This window comes from Stigmatopora argus, chromosome 3, assembly GCF_051989625.1.
Source record: "Stigmatopora argus isolate UIUO_Sarg chromosome 3, RoL_Sarg_1.0, whole genome shotgun sequence".
Taxonomy (NCBI): Eukaryota; Metazoa; Chordata; class Actinopteri; order Syngnathiformes; family Syngnathidae; genus Stigmatopora; species Stigmatopora argus.
This window is the reverse complement of record NC_135389.1, coordinates 12,539,755-12,551,839: the sequence shown is the minus strand read 5'-3', so window position 1 is coordinate 12,551,839 and position 12,085 is coordinate 12,539,755. Positions and strand designations below refer to the sequence as shown.

Sequence of the window (12,085 nt, the reverse complement as noted above, 5' to 3'; positions counted from 1 at the left end):
ATATCATTTGGCAGTGTAGCGTGTGACTGATCCCCCAGCAGGTTTGCAAATGGATTGATGGTGACTGATGTGTGAGGGCCATGTCATCTGATGGCCGCACTCCACTTTATATTCTGTGGTATTTGTGTGATTGCAACCAGAAATGGCAATTGCTTTTGGATGCCAACATAAATTCCTTATCAGCGGCTGACCTGGTACGCTCGTGCAGGGGTGTGTGTATGGGGGAAACCAGGCATAACGGACTAGGATTGTGCCATTTTTGCAGCTTTGTGGACCTTGTTTATCTCCTGCTAACTCACTGGACCTTAACTCCTATACCTCTGGAGACTCCCCTACGTGGTGGTCCCAAAAGACTTAACTCATGGCAAAACACAAGTATTTGCGATTAACGTTAAATTATTTCTGCTGCAATTGACGGCAATAGATGCCCAACTTTGAGTTGGGAGAGCTGGAGGTAATCATTCACTGTCAGAACCCCCTGGTTCAAATAAATTGGGTGTCGATTGCCACCAATGAGAGCGAATGAGTTAATATCATTGCACGATATGAATGCACAATGGTGGAAGCTTTTCTCCAGTCAATAGCAATTCTCTCTTGACTCCATCCTCAACCCTTCTCTAATGATACGGCTGTACATTAAACATTACTGGTGGGGGCAATTACCAGCACCCCTCTTCATACGTCCCTGTTTCATGATATATTTATTAGATTCAGTGCTTTTTGTCTCTCTCAAAGGTCTGCAATTTTTATGTAACGTTTTAGCGCACTGTTGTAGCTCTCTGGCCACCCAGATTATTTTTTTATCTCCTTTCTGTTTGTGTGAGACGAGCCAGTGTCAATTGTGAAGTGTTAAAGAAGACAAGCTAACTACGTCATGTTCGTTTTTCAATGGACATTTTGACTGGCTTTTGTAGTTTGGTTCGCAATAGAGCTACACTTGCCCGTTTTTAGTGCTAGAGTCTTTAGTTGGTTTTTCTACGTCCTTTCTATTCACTTTCCAGTCAAAAGGCAAGAGGGCCCCCCCTGTGAGCCACACAATAGAATGAGTGGGGGTGACAGCAAAAGAGAATTTGAAAGCAATAGTGACAACTAATGAAATTAAGCAGAATAGAATTGGTAGCAGAGAACTTATATATATATATTTTTTAGATCTTCGCAGACAAAACAAAGGTTTTCAGCTCAGTTTAATGACATTGTAAAAGGTTGTCAAACGTGCTGAAATCAAGGTACTGTACAATTATGGCTAATTCCGAAAGCGCCTAGCTCAGTAATTACTGGTAAACTTTTTTGGTGAATACTTGATTAACTTTTCACAAGTGATTACACTTGAGCAGGAAGAAAATCCTGCTTGCTAAAATATTACATTTCGCTCCACTAGATTCCCCCATTAGCTGGTCTTAAAAGCTCATTAATTAGTGATATGTTTTAGACTACAATAATGCTTCCATTTAATGTGAGGTATTAAGGCCATGTTATAAAGGGTTGGAGGGATGGGTGATTTAATTATGGAGAAAAATGTTCGGAGAATAAAAACCCAAAGTTGTAGGGTATTCTTATTGCTATTATGATTATTACTATAATTATTATTACTATTATTATTCAGTTTTAGATACATTTTTAAATAAAAAATTGCAATATGAGAATAAATACTTTTTTCCACAAAGGCACAAATGCAAGGTCTTGGGAAAATCATTGTGTATTATGTTTTTTGAAAAGCACATATGTTTAGCTAATACGCAAGGCAAGAGAAAATATTGTTGCTGAGCAGGTTTGTCTTTTGGGACCTAAAGAGTCCCATATTTGTGGATTATTATTTTCAGCGTTTCAAAGATATTTGTTTGTTTTATATTTGATCTTTTAAGGTTTGGTGAAACAAACTTTGCCTCTTGGTTCTTAACTTTACTCACTTTTAGGGTTTGAAAATACACAAATGCGATACATTTTCCTTTTTCTCCAATGCAGTGTCAATTATTCATTGATTTTCACTCTTTGTGGTCTGTCCTGATTCCTTTGCTCTGGGCATAGTGGGAATATAGTATCTCTATACGAGCTCAGTCCCGGATTGCATTAAGCTCGTATCTCAAGGCATGACTGTATTCCATTTGTCTCAAAAGAAACATGGCAGATTTGTTGTCTGCCTTGAAATGACACAAATCGGTTTATTTGCCTTTTCCTCTTCTCCTAATCAAGTATGTATCGAGCTAAATGCTGCCTAAGCATGAAATTGGCGTCTTCAGTCACGAAATGCTCCCCAGCCTGTACTACATGAGAAGGCAATTATGAAGCCCTCCACCCTCCACCTTGTTCTCCTCCACTTCTTTGCATGTGATCTGTTTCTGCTCTTCCTCACTAGCCTGCACTCAGGCTTAGCATTGTTGAACTTGGTACCTGTTTTAAGTGGCTTGTTCCTGGCTGAGGGGAAGCTACTGGGGAGCTTGTAGTTATTCCTCAAGCTATTTCTGGAGTATACCTCCCCAGTGCAGATGTACTCAAGAGGAATGGCTCCCTCCCCTCTTTCTGTCCAATTTTTTTTTCTCAAGCACTGTCCTCCTCTCACTCGCAAACACACACAAGGTCTAATCAAAGTGGCATGCCAAGGGCTGTGCCACACAAAGACAAGATTACACACACACACATTCCTACTCTTGTTACTCTTTTCCAATTGACTCTGACAGCTAAAGAAAAAGGAACAAAAAACAAAAAACAAAACAAATGTTAGATCAGAAGGCTCTTTATTCTCACGCTGTGTTGTTTGGCCTTGAAACATCAACACGGTGTTTGTTGTCATGTGTGAGACACTTCCTTTTTTTCCGGAGGAGCATTTTGCTACAGTTTAGTAACCAGTGATGCATTTTCCTGTAGAGTAAAATGTTTTTTACCATTGAATTATGTAATTTTGCTGTAAATAATATTTGTTGTGTTTTATGTGGTTCAGTGTGCAATGTACAGTAAAATTGGAGAGGTTGTTTGGAAACTGAGCATGATAAAGCCATAATGTCCACATATACCATAAGGATCTAATAAATGGCAAAAAGGGGAAGATGTGGTAACTGAAGAAAGTCAAATATTGTTAAAAAATAGGACGCTTGACCAGGATAAGAACAGTCAAGGGAGTTGGGGAAAAATATGTATGGTGCAATGAAGCTTGTCCGTCAGGCTTTGTAGTGATGTTGCTTCTCCTCCAGCCATCTAAGCCCTCTGCACCCGTTGTCCCTTTGCACACGCACACACACATGCACTTGCAAACAAAAGCGCAAAAACACAAACATTCCCAAACCTCCAACTGGCCTGGCACTCTCTATGTGCATGCACTGTTTTGTATTTTAAGGCGGTTTTGTTCCAACTGCCGCGGATACAGAGAGCGGTTTTAGTGCTGATAAAAGTATTTGGTTAATCAGCTTCTGGCCTTGTCCCCCGACAAGTGAGCCTAGCATGTGCGTGTGTTTAACACAGACGGTTGAAGTTGGGGAGACTCCCAAGGGTGGCGAGCTGGGGATAAAGATTGGCATCAATCCTCTGCCAATAGTGTCATAAAGATGTTCTGGGGGGACGAGAGGGCAGCCAATGAGAGGGTCCGTGTGGAGTTGGTGGGGCGTAGAAAGTTGGGAAGGGGAGGTGAGGAACAGGAAGTAGGTTGGAGAGAAGAGGATGCAGAGAATGCATTTGAAGGAAGAGAGGAAAGTATCTGGGATCAGGAGAGAGAGTCAGAAAGGAGAGAGAGTGAGAGGGAGTCGGATGACAATTACCCTCTTGACTTCTGTCCAGTACCAGTTGTCAATCAGCTGTCTCTCCTGGGAAAAAGCAGTTTATCATTGGTTGTACTGACCCACATTCCGCCCCTTTGGGCCTCATGGCCGGCGTGTGATTGGCCGCTGTGACCTGTTCATCAGCTAGATCTGGGAACACCAAAGCCTTGGGCTGCTTTGGGAATACGTGGCCTTGATACACTTTTCCGGGTGTGTGCGTCTGTGCATGTGTGCCTGTTGTTTTTGGAGAAAAAAAGACTTCCTTGTTAAGGTTGTAACTGTTTTTGTGAGGCTCGGAACAGACAAAGACAAGGGATCAAGAGTGACTTTTGAGGGATGTGTGGAAGACGTGAGCTAATGGTACAAAAATCACATGATGGAATAAGACCAAGCATGACAACAAGCAGTTGTCAGGGAACCCCAGTGAGTGAAGAGACAAGTAAAGAGGGAATGAAGATGGCCGTCAATGGCAACCAATGAGTTAATGACATCTTCGAAATATATCTAAGAGAATTGTGCTGTAAATTCTGTGGTTGAAAATCTTCAGCTAAATTTTCATCATTAATGTGTTCTATAGTATTCGGCCTGGAAGGTTTTTTTTTCCTCTTACCGAAATAAAATTTCAGAAACTGGATGCTCCATCAGAGCAAGCAAATAACTTAGTAGTCTGCAACCTGTCCGGTGAATGAGGGCATGGTGGTTCGATGCAGCAGTTTGAACTTTGAGTGGAACAGCACGTATTAAATGCTCTCGTAAAAGAGTCTTGGCTGCATATGTATTGAATTGCGAAGATGACTGTCTTCCTGCAACATTCACATCCCAACAGTATATCTCCTTTCCTTCTGTCCCGCTTGAACACCTAACTAAAGGGATAGCACTCTTGATGCATCTCTAATTACGACACTCATTCGTTGTCTTCCAAGCACTGAAGTTGGGAGAACACGGAGTGAAAACAAAACTACTATTGGAGTCTGCCAGCGAACGTTTAACTCTGGTCTATTCGGAGTTTGTGTATTTCCTAGCAACTTTACTGGACACGCGTGATAAAGAGCATTACTTGCATGTAGGAATAAAGAAGCAGATTTACCACTGCACGTTCTCGATGAGTGGCGGAACAGACGTTCGTTAAAAAAAAAACTGACAGGTTACCTCAAGAACTATAAATGGCTTTTCTGCAGTTCATATACAAATACATTTGTATATTTGTTACATTTATTTCCATTTTCTGCCTTGTTGAAATACCGGTACAATTTGATAATTGATATTTCAAGAAAGTCACATTAATAAATAGCACGAAAAAATACAAATCTGATTAAGAATTGGCTTGTGTGCCAAACAACCATCCTCACTCCCAATCACACCGCCACCAGCGGGAATTGAGCCCACGCCTGCCCACACCAGAGTCAGGCGAGTGAACCTCTACACCAAGAGGCGGCTGTGCGTGTGTTCTCTACTATAAATATAAAAAAAGATGGACAAAGCAGCAGCAAGATCGATCCGCTGTACGTGTATTCATTGTGTCCATTTTATGTATACTATGCGTAACTCTGTTTGGGTTATCCTTTATAAACCTTAAATGCTTGAACATTCTCTTCTTTGTCCTACTCATGGTTCTACTTGTGTCTTGAGGCCTTCTCACAATCACATTCGCGTTCTTTACAACCCCCTGGTGTGTGCAAGGTTCACACTAACGGTGTATGTCTCTGAGGAGGATGTGGAAATCTAAATAAAGCTTACTGTGCTTGGCTAATGAAACACACTGAATCCCCCGCAGTCTCATCAAGAAAGAGTAGTTTTTATTAGCTGTGGAGCTGCCAGTACTTTTAGGTATGTCACCTGTACTTTTAACAAGATTTCAAGTAAAGTAGAATGATTGCCAGCAGAGGAATCCTGCCACAAATACATAGACTGCAATGAATGGTTAAAACCATGATCTGTAAACATTTGTGCATGTCTAACTAAGAGGTGCAGTCTTGTGAACAGTTCGTCACCTATTTGTTCTACAACAGTTGTCTTTGAAGAAATTGTATATAAAATTGCAGTATTTCATTGATGTTGTTGTTGCCAAAGGGGGGCTGACAGATATGGAAAAAGGAGCATTATGATGTGTGGGACTCGTGAGAGAAAAAGGGAGATCAGAGGTGAGAACTGAAAAGAATCGTGTTGCGTAGGGGGGCTCGCAGGAAGCTCCATTGTTTGGTGGCTCCAGCCATTTCCTGTTTGTGTGGCAGCAGTACTTCCCTCCTTCCTGTTGTACCCAGGAAGTCTCTGTCTCATTCCAGGTCTGTTCAGGTTTCTGAGTGTTCCAATGACTCTTCAGACTGTCATCACCGCATTCCTTTATTTTAGGTTTTTTTTCCAAGAGTCCACGAAGCTAATGTGTGCCTTTTTGTTCAAGCATGGGAGGTAGTGTCCAATTCACGGTTAAGAGTATATTGTTTTGTTGTGCATTATTTTTTTACTGGAGTCTTGGTTCTGGTCTGCTAGTTATAGTTTTTCATGCATTCTTGTTCGTGGGAATACCTTGTATGTTTCTCTGTCTAACTTCTAATTTCCTTTTCAGCAGTGGAAGAAGGCGAATCTTCAGAGTGTGGAGGAGCCTGGGACGAATCAACTCTCCAGACAGGTTAGTTTATACAAACACACATATGTCTAAAATGCCTTTCCTATTCCTGCATCCTCACCCTCTTGCTACTGTGACAACGAAATTTCCCGAATACGGGATGAATAAAGTTATCCAATCCAATGTCCACAGTCATGCATGCAGGCCCACAGTTCTGAAGGTGAATATATATATAGAGATACCCTCACACATAAAACACAGTGACCGCCACTGCCTTTGTAATTTCAATTCCGTATGGTATATGAAGGACTTCTCCACGGGATAGGGTGAAGAAAGAGAGGCTGAAAGATGGCTTGAACATTGGGAGGGATTAGAATGGAAAGATAGATGAAGAAAAAAACAAAAGTGGTGAAATGAACGAGATTTGAAAGAAGCACAGCAAGATGTGGAAAGAGACGGTGAACTCGTTGATCCCAGGAGAAAGACTCAATGGAAAGAGATATGACAAAGGGGACGTGGAGAGCAAGACAGGAGAGATTTGTGTGCTCTTTCACTGCTCTCTGTTGTATGGTGATATCCTGGGAGGAAGTCGGCAAGATGGCCGGCTTTTTATTGTATCTTTTGTTATACTGAAAGTGTTTTTTCCGTGTGTTTTAACTAGGTTCACTCTTCCCACATTTGATTTGTATTGCAGCAATTTCTCAAGTATATATTTTTGTACTTTGTACGCACCCCATAATCATCCTTCAAAATATGTTTAATCTTGGATTAAATCTGAGGCACAGCAAATTAAATAAGAGCATTGGCATTCCCAAAACACGTACCTCAATTTCTAGGATTGTGTAAAACCAAAAGAAAAACACTATTATTTGCGTGATGCTTCTGATATTTACGAAGGAATTAGTATTAATGTCTGCATAGATTACACAATGGGCACACAAGTCTGATTCATGCTTAATCTTAAATTTGTTTTATTGTTCTTATAGATACTATATATTATATTAGGCATTACAAATCCTTTTGCACTTAAAGTACCATATTTTCCTGACAAAATTGCATGTTTTTCATAGTTTGCCTGGCCCTGCGACTAATATTGAAGTGCGAATGATCTGAATGTGTTTTTTTCACTCTGACTACCGACAGCCAGTTATTTCGTTTTTTATGCTATAGGTATCTGAAAAAATTGGGAAATATGAAAAATTATGTTAATAGATGCCTATTTAGTCTGTTTTTCTCCATTTTATTATTGTTGCGAATGTTCGTTCTTGGTTTCTGATATTTAAAAAAAGCTCTCCCAACAATGATATTTTTATTGCTGGTGCAACTTATGTATATATTTTTCCTCTTCATTGTGTATTCTTTGGCTGGTGCAATTTACTTTCTTTTTACAAACCCAAGCTATTGGACAGTAGTAAGTACACAATTGTTGCTGACGTAGAGTGAAGATGAGCAAGTGTAATCTGGTCTCAAAAACACTTTTTTGGGTGAATGATTAGCATTTACCAAGAGAAAATGTGCCAATGAATATCTCATATTATTTATTAACAAAGGGAAAAGGAAAAATAAATCCACAAAAAAATAAGTGAATCAAAAATGAAAAAAGGATGGAAGAAGCCCCAAATGAAGATTCCCCTTTTGTTGTAGTTTGTGCTTAGCAAAGATGAAATCCCCAAATTCTCCACACACGGGAAAAACAGTAGGACTACTGTAGGTGTTTGCCAGCTGTGGCTACTTTTTACAGCCTATCAGAGAACAGTTAAAACACTTCCTCCGACTGCAGCTCAGCAGGGAAATAAGATACTGCTGAATGCAGTAAATACCAACTTATCACTCTCCCTGCTTCTTCTCGTGCCCTGTCTCCTGCTCTGCTCCATTGGGAGACTTTCATAGAATGACCCTTGGGGGTGGGGGGTCTGTAATGTAGAGATGCCTCCCTTGCCTGTGCTTCCCTCAACCCTCCTGCTCACTCAGACCTGAGCTCAGGCTCCTCCAGGGGCAGCTATACGGGTCCGTGTCTGTGTGTGTGTTTCAGGGGGTGCTGACTGAGGTCCTGGGTGGCTCACAAGAACTGCTGTGTGTGTCAGTTCCTGCAGGAAACTGGAGTCCCATGACACACACGCATGCACACACAAATACATGCCATGCACCACGGTGCTATCTCAACGTGAACCCAACCCCCCCCCCCCCCCCCCCCAAAAGGCAAACTGTCCTGTTTTTCCTTATTCAGCCACTCTTACATTTTAGATTGCATGGATGGTTCCCCCATCTAACATCTTTGTTGTAGTTCTCACTCTATTTATACCTATTTGTAAATCTTTCTCTCACTGTCATCTGTTTCCTTTGGATCTCATTCTAATGTTCATGGTCTGCGCGGTGTAGGAATGAGAGTTTGAAAATCATGAAACTAGACCTTGATTTGTGGGCTCTTTTAGAGTCAGTGAGGATCGGGTGAGCAAACCAGAAGAAGGGAGAAAAGAGGAAATTTGGAGGAATACACTATACCGCCCCATCCTGCTATTAAATTTACAAGCTTCCACCCCCTCTGTCTGTTTCTCCCTTGCTTTCTTTGGAAAATGTGTGTTGAGTTTGGAAAGACCCACGGGAGTGAAGGCAGAGGGAGGTGGGAGAGAGCCTCGGAAGGGAATTGCATCAAGACAATCTTTTCTTCCCCAAATCCTACATCTCAATCTTTCCTTTGTTCCATTGCTATTTCCTACTCGTCTTCCTCCTCTGTCGCCTCTCTGCCCCACAAAGGACCAGTCGTAGGCCAAAGGTGCCTCACCACCCAACTTTGTTCAGACATGAAAATACTGCAAGTAAAGGCAGTTTTGTTAAGTTGTGTCCGTCATCTGAAGCCACCATTCTGTCTGTACACACATCAAGTATTTCTCTTGAAGAACACTAAAGAGTCACATGCAGAACCAGGCAGTGAGTCATCGTGGAAAAGGTTTGTCAGCTCCCCAAGTACAATGTGAGAGACTGGGACCTCTTGCTCTATTGTTAGTTGGTCACAGCTTGAGTACAGTGTGCATACTCATGTGACTAAAAGCCTGCAAAAAAAGCCAAAACACCCTGATGAGATAAAACACTTTGTCAGCTTTTAAACTGAAGACAATAATAATATATACAGCTCAACCTCATTAGCCTGCAGTCCATCATAGCTGGCATGGCGAAATAGACGTATACTCACATTGGGTCGCCAAAGTCAGGGATCATATTGTCAAACAACCATTCACATTCACAATCCCACCTACATATCATTGGGAATCACCAAAAAATCAAGTGATTTTTTTCCCCAAAACATTTTTTCTTATATCTTTTGAGAAGAATCATTGTTAATTCTCCAAAGGATCCACTATTGTTATCAATATCATCTTCGTGTCTTCCACGTAATAGAAAACGACTGTTTGAATCAATAGAATTCCATTTACAGTAAAGGGTTATTGGGTAGGAACTAAGGTCAACATTAGTGAGGGATGGCAAGAGGAGATAAAAGGCAATAATAACACGTCATCCTGGTTCTTTGTGATGGCCGCAAAGAAGGACACCGGCCCTTCTTTCTTCTTCCCTCTTTTTCACTCCCCCCATCCCTCTTTCACTGGCTCTCTCTTGAGGTCCATAATGTAGTTTTAATTTCCCCAAGGCTATACCACAGGAAAACAGTTCCTGCACGCTCGTGTGTTGTGTGTCAACGATTATTGCCTGCTTGCAACAATGCACAGGCTTTTCTCTGTATTGCAGCATTTAAACCCTTTGTTAGGAAGTTGTTACTTGCATTTGTTCAGATTCTTTATGTTTGTAACACATTTCTTTTTGGTAATACTGTTTCACCTTCTTTCCCCAACTTTTAGGTGCTAGTGCCTGTTTGTTAGTGTCCGTTTTTTCAGCCTTTCTTGGCACGAGCATCTCTTTCATCATCTTATTTCCAGACCTGGGCGCAGTGGGCATTGTGGGTGCTCTGCTCCCTTGACGCAATTATTCAACTGAGTGGGTGCATGCGAGAGAGTGGATATGTTTGTGAGTTTTGACAGGTTTGTGTTTTCTCGTGTACAATTGCAGCTAGCTCTTGTGCTTCAACAGATCCCCTCCTGGCACGGTGGGTTAGGGAGCGTTTGGGGGTATGCTTGCTTCTATTGCGAAAACACAGACACAACACAGCATTGCTGGGGCAAACAAGATGAGGTGGGATGCAGAGGGGAAGAGGTGAGGAGAGATGTCTTCCTAATATAGCCACATAACACACACCCATACTCCCCACTTACACAACAAAAACACTCACACTAACAAACAGAGTTAGGCAGAGGGTGGGGGCATTCCCCAGGGAGATTGAGGCAGGGGGCTGTGTTGTGTCCATCTGCACCTGTTCAGCTAGTGTTTGCGTGCATGTGCACGTGTGTGTGCGTGAATGTGTGTCTGCACGCGCATTTCAGTGCAGTTAAAGCAACCATTTATTTCATTGAGCATGTCGAACTCAGAACTAAGACGTACGATTTTCTGTTAAAAAACAGCTTGTAATATTTGTTTTTAATTTTTTGCATGTTCTCTCATTAGTGTTGTGTTAATTACACTTGTGCTATAGTTGACACACAATCAGGTTCAGTGATTGAATCTAGGCTTGGTACACTGTTCTAAGGCTTGCATGGCAGATATGGGAAAATATTTGCAAAAAAAGTTAGAAATACTTATTCTGCCTAGCAGAACGTCCCACAAACAAGAAATAAATTCATCTTTTAATTCAGCTATGATCAGTGGTATATTTCCTATTTCAAATTGGATGTCTATAACAGTCTGTGGCACCAAATGTGCCCCCCCCCCCCTCCTTTTTTGCCTTAGGGACCATTAATAAATCATTACAGGTAGTAGTAGAGTATTGGAATTCCCTCGTACGTCGACTTCATTTTGTGAATCATGCTTAACAAATCTTTTAGTCAACAATGTCATTACCCACCTGGCAAAGACACACAGACTCCTTAATTATAACCTTAAACAAGAGATTGAGAAGAACACACATGCGAGATGTTCTGGTACTGTGTGCTCTGGCCCCCTGCTTAATGTAACATTCCAATTAGAGCATGTGTGCTGTGGGCAGCTTGCGTGCGATTCATACTGTGTGTGTGACATTGGTCGCATGTGTCTGAAGACACATCAATAACATCAGTGGGCAACCCAGTGCAGGTTTGATTTGAACATCACAGCTTGTTGTTGGAGGCCGTGCTGAAGGTGCTTGATACAGCCAGGTGCCTGTGAATTCAGCTACAGTGACGACGTGGAGCAGAATGAAAGACTTGTGTCAGGGCTGTTTGCTTTCTAAATATTCAGCTGGAAGCGGCACACACACTTTTACACACCTTTTGATGCCCCTTTAAGGGTTATGCAGACATGCGCATGTGGATCTAGGTGTTTTATGTACACTTGGCCTGCAGATATTCATCCCCCCGAGCAGCGGTGTGCAAGTCAGGCCAAAGTACCACTTTCTGCTTGCCAAATCTAACACGTACTGTAAGTAAGCCCCTTTCCTTCGCAGTGTTGCACTGTTTTATTCCCATTTAAGGCCTTTTGATTTGGGACTGTCTTTCAGTTGACTTCTAGCACTAAGGAACAGCTCAGGAACATTTCCCAGTTCATTAGTTCCCCGGGTGATGGTCATGTTGACTGTGGCTAAGTCCACTACACATAATAATTTTAAAAAAAGCTTTACTTCTTCTCTGTAAAACACACCTCCTTGGTAGTAAATAAATAAACTGTTTTTGTTTTATTTAAATTTACTAAAACAAGA

At 41.6% G+C, this 12,085-nt stretch overlaps 1 protein-coding gene across 5 annotated transcripts in view; it reads left to right on the top strand.

Moving 5' to 3' along the window:
* znf423 (zinc finger protein 423) overlaps positions 1–12,085 on the top strand; it is a 91,113-nt gene that overhangs the window by 6,412 nt on the left and 72,616 nt on the right. For 4 of the 5 annotated variants that reach the window (XM_077596008.1, XM_077596009.1, XM_077596012.1 and 1 more), the window contains exon 2: positions 6,310–6,372. In XM_077596008.1, the coding sequence (XP_077452134.1) occupies positions 6,310–6,372 (63 nt within the window). The remainder of the gene's footprint in view (positions 1–6,309; positions 6,373–12,085) is intronic. The other variant, XM_077596010.1, reaches the window with a different exon arrangement.